Source organism: Vitis riparia, chromosome 12 (genome assembly GCF_004353265.1).
Source record: "Vitis riparia cultivar Riparia Gloire de Montpellier isolate 1030 chromosome 12, EGFV_Vit.rip_1.0, whole genome shotgun sequence".
Lineage (NCBI taxonomy): Eukaryota > Viridiplantae > Streptophyta > Magnoliopsida > Vitales > Vitaceae > Vitis > Vitis riparia.
In genome coordinates this window covers 5656066-5664584 of record NC_048442.1, presented here as the reverse complement: position 1 = coordinate 5664584, position 8519 = coordinate 5656066, and the positions used below count along the sequence as shown (strand labels likewise).

At 30.8% G+C, this 8519-nt stretch overlaps 1 protein-coding gene across 1 annotated transcript; it reads left to right on the top strand.

The window, feature by feature from the left end:
• Positions 1 to 4872: 4872 nt before the first annotated feature.
• Positions 4873 to 7075, top strand: LOC117925896 (glutelin type-A 3-like). The gene is made up of 4 exons (XM_034845007.1): positions 4873 to 4930; positions 5180 to 5418; positions 5911 to 6637; positions 6734 to 7075. Exons 2-4 carry the CDS (start codon positions 5223 to 5225, stop codon positions 6879 to 6881), a joined length of 1071 nt encoding a protein of 356 aa, XP_034700898.1. The 5' UTR covers positions 4873 to 4930; positions 5180 to 5222; the 3' UTR covers positions 6882 to 7075.
• Positions 7076 to 8519: the final 1444 nt, after the last annotated feature.

Here is an 8519-nt window from a genome sequence, read left to right as displayed (position 1 = left end):
GTATGTTCTCCAACCTTAAATCATTTTCGTCACTCACCACATATGCCAAAAAGCCTTGATAACCCTTCCTTATTGGGCAAATAACTAGTTTGCAAGGTTGAGATCATATGCAATGGTCTGTCCACATGTTTCCCCTCAAAACTAAACTCGAGTTGACAAAAAATGTGAAACATCGATCATCCTTTTTCCAAAACAATCAACAGAGGCATGATAGGAAGCTAATCAATCCATTCCTAAAATCACATTAAAAATGCTACAGGTCAAGGAATACTAAGTTAACTAACATCTCCCTATAACCAATATATCATCATAAGATAATCTTTAAGCATTCTATTGGCCACATCAGAATCTCCTAAAAGAATAGCAACATTAATCAAATCAAAGTCCATGCTAGCCACTAACGTATGTAACAAACTAATGAAAGATATTGAAACAAAATAGTGCATTGTGCTTGGATTCACCACTAAGAAACCAATTAGGCAATTTAAAATTATGAGAAAGAATATGTAGGATTAATTTGTATTAGATGAAGCTAAAACTTAAACTAATGTGTCACTCATCTATCCCTAAAGTAAACTAAATCAAGTTCCCAACAAGATCATAACCTAATGCTCTGATACCATTCTGTCACGCCCCAAAACCTACTCTAAGGGTGTAATGGTCATTTTACACCTCAAGCTTAAAGGCTTAAAGTGCGAATGACTCAAACAATCATATTATAACTAGAAGGTTAACAATTACTAGATTCTTGTTCAAAGTAGTAAAATAAAACATTTCTATAATTCTTAAATCTCAACTTTAAAACTAACACATCAATCAAAGTACTATTGTCCAAATAACTTCAAACTCAAATAATTCAAATAATAATTAAATTCTGACATCTAAATAATATCCAAAATAAAGTTAAAAAAATTCCTAATAAAGACAATTTCCTAGCCTAACCATCACTCCTCGCTTGAATTGAGAATACTAGAAAAAAATTATCAACGAAAGGGAATGAACTCAAAACCCAATACGAAATACTAACATAGTTTCATAAATCAAACAATTTCAATGATGATTACATATTAGCAATGTTTTCATAATCGGACCGGTCATTGAACAAAAAAAATTATCGGTTCATGGTTCATTGGTCAGATTGGCGGTCGTACTATGGTTGAACCAGTGATGCAATAAATATATAATTTATATATTATTTAAAATTAAAAATAATTATAAAAAATAAAAAATATATAAAATTACAATTTTTAATAATGTTTGATTTTTATATTTGGTATATTAAATTAAATGATCAAGTTTAATATTTTAAATTTTATTAAATAAATATGTAATATTTAAGAATGAAGATATATTTAAGATGAAAAAATTTATAATATTTAATTTTATCTTTTTGTCTTTGTCCTTTATTGTTTTAAAATTATTATATTAATTAATTTATATATATATTATAATTATTATCATATTATTATTATAAAAAAGAACAAGAATTTAAATATTTACATTTCTTTAAAGATTTTATATAATAAAAATTTGAAAATAAAAACATTAATAATAGATTCTTATTATATATATTTTTTAACAACATCATTTAATAAATATGGTGCAATGCTCAATGGTTCAAAGACATCAAACTTTAATATTTAAGAGATCCGTGCATCCAACCCTCCAAGAAGCAATGTTTTACTTCTAATCAATCCCAGTCCCAGTCCCACATCGGAAGCAAATGAATTCTATGTGCTCTAAGTGCTCTATAAATACCTTGCAACATCCCTTATAAGCCAAACTTGCTAGCAAATTGGGCCTGGAGGCATGACCCAAATATAAGTTTTATAAGCATTTCTTGTCATTGGATTGGGCCTAGTGGTTTGGACCAAATATGGGCTAATAATAAGTTTTAGTTTTAAAAGTAGTGGGCGTGGAATGGGCCTGATGGATAATGGGCCTCTTAATAGTAAACAAATATTTGTAGCAATTGAGGTTTGGCCAATTTGTAAAAAACGGGATGGTTTGTCCGATTCGGCCTTTCAACCGTTGGTTTGAATGGTTCCATGCTGATTTGACCATGAAACAGTTCATTGAGTGGACTGAATTGGAAAGTTCACCATTTGACGATCCGACCGATCGGACTGGTTGGTCCAGTCCAGTTTTTAAAACAATGCAAATAAGACGTACAATATATAGTCTTTTTCATAAATGAGTTTAAATATACTACAACATCCAAATCTTTTCAATTTTTTTTAATTATATATATATATATATATGTCAAAACAATTTCATATCAAATCATGCATTCAAAATATTTTACTTTGGTTATTAGATAAGAAATATATATATATATATATATGTCAAAACAATTTCATATCAAATCATGCATTCAAAATATTTTACTTTGGTTATTAGATAAGAAATGATGCCCAATTAAGTGAGACTATACAAATGGGTGGCTAACCTCAAATTTATTATTTTTAAGGTGGACGAAACCAAATACTACTATACTAGTAACCTCTAACCAAACCCTTAAAGGTTGAGATTCAAAGTAATTACATTCCCCACCAAGAAATATAAAGGTTAACTATTATATCTCGTTGATAAGGATAATAAAGGTTAACTATTATATCTCATTAATTAGGACAAAAATTGTCAACTATTATATCTTGTTGACTAGGGCCAAACAAATCAGAATCAAACACTTTATTTCATTTATTCAAACATACATAAACATAATATTTCTATATTTTTTTGTTATAATCAAAAGAAAAATATTTTAATATATTTTTTCACACAAAATATATTTGATCCATACATAGAAACAAAAATAATATTTTACATATTTGAAAATAACATATAAAAAGAAAATCATTTTCTTTTATAAAATTCACATTAATTTCTCTTACCTCAAATAAGCACTCAAAAACCTTGAAGAAATTAATTGTGTAGAATCTACTCCTTACATCACATAAAAAAAAAAAAAAAACCATTACTATTGACTATTTATCTAAAATTTATAAATTAGGCAAACCTAATAATATTTTATGTTTGTATTAGTGATCCTAAATAATTTCCTATGCTAATATCATTATCACTAATATTATTTTCAACTTTCTAAACCATAACAATTTAATTAAAGAATTTCCAAATTTCCATAAAACATATGTTCTTTCCAAAAATCTATTGTCAATAATCATTCAATCGTTCAACCCTACATTTTGTTCGATATTTTGGGACAAGAGCATCTATTTCCAATCCCATGTGTAGCAAGAAAGGGAGTGAAAGCTTTGAGTTTACTTCCATTATCAGATTATAAACATTGTAATCAACAATTGAATTGATTTTCAGCTAAGGTTTTGAACTTAAGGAAGGTAGGCAAAACTTGGTCTTTAGTATGTAAGGGATAAAGCCAAGATAACTAAGAAAAATTATGACATAACAGTGGCAGGACCTCACAAATCAGTATGAACTAAAGCAAAAGGATGAGAAGCTTTAGATTCAGATAATGGAAAAGGTAATCTTTGGCTTTATGCACATTAGTAAGCACAACAAACATTATGTCTATGGCAATCATTAGAGATATTACAAGATGTAAGAATTTGCTACAAAGTATTATCAACATGATGACCAAGATGGGAGTGCCAAAGTTCAGCCAAGTTATCCAAATTCATAATAGAGAAGCCATGACTGGAAGTAAATTAAGAGGGCTGAAGGTGCATCATAATATTTATTCTGTTTCCAAAAATAAATTAATACATTAAATCCAAAATATTTTATTTATTTATTTATTTATAATTTTAAGAAGGTAGCTATGAATTGGATATTTAAAAAAAATCATTTTACAATAATTAATCCCTCTCTAATTTATTTTGCATGCAATGTGATATTTCATCCTTATTAATCAAAATAAATGTCCACAAAAATAATAAAATTAAATAATATAAACTTTAAATTATCAACTATCAAGGTGTTCATTTTGTTAGATTCATTAAATCGAGGCCAACATGTATTAAACCATAAATTTAATTATTTTTATATTTGTCCAAATAATTCAAAAAATTAATAAAATATTTACAAGCTATTGCATGGTGGTAGAACATGAAGTTGTGGTGGACCTTATCCCACGGGGGACGTTGAGAAGCTACTTACGAAGATAAGGTTCCTGATAAACCTTATCTCACACATCATTCGTGCTTATAATTCCTTTACTTTTCAACTTTGTGAAGATATTTTTTTCAGTAAATAAGAAAATGTTACGATAATAATTTCCAACGTGTGATAATTGGAAAATTCGAGAAGGAAGAACAAGGGCATCAATTTTTAGGCAGTAGACAAAAATGTCAAATTTCCACATATCTAAAAATGTTGATTCGCGACAAAACATACGTCTCTTTTAGGTATTATCAGTTTGTTTGATTTTGAAATTTGATTTTTTTTTTTATAGGGCCTTTTTGGATACAATTTTTATTTGTAGCGTTTTCTCAAGTAGAAAATTTTTACAAGATAAAACTAATTTTAGATATACTTTGCCACCATCATCTCTCCAAGGGAACGTCTTATGCACCATTCAAACTTTAAGGTTATATTTATCTTTTGATTAATTGTATTGCATGCACTTTTGTCAAAGCCCATTATGAACTCAAATTCTATAGAAATATTAGTCTGTGAAGAGTTTGAAAACCAGGAAGAGATGATGAATTTGCAGAAGTCAAAAGAAAAGGATAAATCTTCCAAACTCTAGAAGATGGATTGTGTGAAAAGCAAAGAGAAAAATGTATTATACAAGTAAAGTCCAGAAGATGGGCAATTTTCCTACTCAACCTCCTCCCGAACTCTATAAATGCTCCCCTAATCTTCCTCATATTCATCTCTCAAAAGTCTCTCTTCATCTCTTTCATAACATTCAACTTAGTCTCTTTCTATTGTTTCTCATAAAATCAAGGTTTGTACTCACTCTTATCTATCTATTTATCTATCTATCTATCTATCTATATGTATATGTTAGTGGCCTTCAATGTACACATCTGATAACTATGGATGAATGATATGACCTGAATTTCAAGATGAAGGTTGAGCTTGTTTTTCCACATTAGCCCACTTTGTCTACTCTACCCCATTACTCCACCTGATTTTCATTATCTCTCTACATGATCTTAATCGTAGTCTTAACCTTTTGATCTGTGTTTTGCAGGCAGTCGTTCATTTGCTTTCTTTCAAATATACAGACATAATCCATGGAGTTGAACTTAGCACCAAAGTTTGCACAAAAGATCTTCGAAGGAGAAGGTGGAACATATTACCGTTGGTCAAGTGCTGAATATGAATTGCTCAAGGAAGCAAAGGTTGGTGGTGGAAGGCTTGTTCTGCAGCCTCGTGGCTTCGCTCTCCCTCACTATGCTGACTCCAACAGAATTGGTTATGTTCTTCAAGGTCTGTAAATCCCCGAACTTTTTATGTCTTATTCTTGATTAGAACTCTTTTTCTATTTCTTTTTCTTTTTCTTTTTCTTTAGAGAATTGTTAATTATTCCTCCCTAAAATCTCCACCTCAATTTTCTTTTCTTTCTCAAAAATTAGAACAAAAAGAGTGCACACAGCCATGGTAGTCGGCTGTGACTGGTGTGAGAGGGAGAGGGGGTCGCCATGACATGCAAGAATGAAGAAGAGAAGAAAGGAACAAGACTAGAATTGAAGAAAGAAAAGGGATAAGAGAGAGATGAAAGAAGTTGAGGGCTAGGGTTATATTTGGGAAAAGGAAAAAGAAATTGAAAAGAGAGAGAGAGAGAGAGAAAGTGGGCCCTTCAATATTTCTCTTTTATTTTTTTTGATGTTTCTTTCAAAATGATTCTTTGATATTACCCACTGTGCCATCAAACCCTATCCCAGTGGCTCATTTATGAAAATATATTTTGTCCACATCCAGGCAGCTGTGGAGTAGTTGGAATCGTACCACCCAAAGCATCCCAAGAAGTGGTGTTGAGGCTCAAGAAAGGAGATATAATACCAGTGCCCTCTGGAGCAGTTTCATGGTGGTACAATGATGGAGACTCAGAACTAATTGTCGTATTCCTTGGTGAAACTTCCAAGGCTTATGTTCCCGGAGAATTCACAAACTTCCTACTAACCGGAACTCAAGGAATCCTTGGAGGTTTTTCCGCTGAATTTAACTCCAGAGCCTATGATATCAACAACGAAGAAGCCAAAAAGCTTGCAAAAAGCCAATCTGGCGTCTTGATAATTAAGCTACCAGAGGGCCACAAAATGCCCCACCCCTGCAAGAACAGTACTGATAAATTGGTGTTTAATATTGATGCTGCATTACCTGATATCCATGTCCAAAATGCTGGATTGCTTACTGCATTGACAGCAAAGAAGTTTCCCTTCCTTGGAGAAGTTGGGCTCAGCGCCACCCTTGTGAAGCTGGATGCCAATGCCATGTCCTCACCGATGTACGCTGCTGATTCGTCGGTTCAAGTAATTTATATTGCAAAAGGGAGTGGAAGGATTCAAGTTGTTGGCATCAATGGTGAACGTGCCTTGGACACGAAAGTGAAGGCTGGCCACTTGTACGTTGTGCCAAGGTTCTTTGTGGCCTCTACCATTGCAGACGGTGAAGGAATGGAGTACTTCTCATTGATAACAGCTACACAGTAAGCATCAATCTAATAAATTGTTCTCTCTTTAAACAACATTGATTGTAGGGTTAATTACTAACTATTTGTTACATGTCTTTTGTTTGTTTACAGACCTGTATTTGGCGAATTTACTGGGAAAACATCAGTATGGGGAGCATTATCTCCACAAGTTTTACAGGCCTCGCTCAATGTGGCTCCAGAGTTTGAGCTGCTTTTCAGGGCAAAGATCATAAAGAGCACCATTCTTGTTCCTCCTTGATTAATAACCAAGGGCCCTTATGATGTATCATCATTTGTTTTCAGGAGTTACAGGGCTATCAAAATACAATAATTGTACTCCTAAGTATTCTTTTATATGTGTATCCGTGAGATGGAAAATGTTGTACAACTATTAATTATATGGCAATAAATTAGGTTATGAACCTTAGTGTACTCATTCTGAGTGCATATATATTTGTCTAGGAGAGTGATGGTTTTATTCCCATCATTAACCTAATTGACTAATGAAAGTGGACAATGCTATCATCTCTTTCCTTCAATAATCAAACTGTCTATGAGATGTAGATGATCTTATACCGATCAAAACCTACATAATCATTCATGTTCTTGACACAATACCTCATGCTACTTAATCAAACAAATTATGTTGAAAGAATCTTTCAAGATTGCTCTTGAAAACTTGAGAGGTGGACTACTATGACTAAAGGATGACTATTTCTTGTGTATGCTCCTCAATTCATTGAAGTAATTTGTTTATTTTCAAATGCTGGAAGATAAATTTGGAGAGCTACATCAAAATTGTAGACCACTAATTTTTTCCCACCAATATGGCATGAGCCCATTTTTATGCCTTTATGGAATCGGGCATTACACTTTGGCACCATTCTAAAGTCATCTTTCTATTATCCTTTTATCTTAATCTCATTTATGACTTCAATCCCGTCTCCAATCCTATATATTTTGTAGATTGATGCACAAATATATGACGTATGGACTCTGATACACATATACTTTCATTTTAATTTTATCTTTTAGTTATAAATTTTAATTTTTAAATTTTGATTTTAAGCTTTCACTTTCAATTTTTAAATTTTGATTTTAAGCTTTAACTTTGGAATTTTAATTTTTATTCCTAAATTTTAACTTTAAGCTAAGTTATGGGGCAAAATAGCCCTTTTATAGAAAAATATATATATATATATATGGTTTAAATTATTTGTAAAATTTATGTCCAAACTAGTCCCTTTATTGCCATGTAGAAGTCATGTTATAAAAAATATTTAAAAAAAAAAAAAATTAAGTTAAAACCTCAATTGTCAATTGATGTTTCATTTTTTTTAATTGAAATTGCAATTGAGAATTGATGCATCATTTTTGAACTGAAACCTCAAGAGCTAATTGAAACTTCATTTTTTAACTGAAACCACAATTGATAATTAAAACTTTATTTTTAGACAAAGAGTGAGAATGAGATGGAGAGAAGGGGGGAAGTAAAGTAAATTAGAAGAATATATATATATATATATATATATATATATATTTAAGGTTGACATGGATCTAAAGGGACTAGTTTGCATATAAGTTTCAAAAGCAGTCCAATTTTCATTTTATGCATGCATCGAAGCCTAATTTGCCCCAAAATTAATCGTGAATAATCTACTCATCACCTAACTTAACCAATAAATAAATAAATAAATAAAAAATAACTACTACTATTATCTATTTATCTAAAATTTATAAATTAGACAATCCTAATAATATTTTATATTAATAATAGTAATCCTAAATAATTTCCAATGCTAATATTATTATCACTAATATTATCTTCAACTTCCTAATCGATAACAATTTAATTAAAGAATTTCCAAATTTCCATAAAATATGTGTTCTTTCCAAA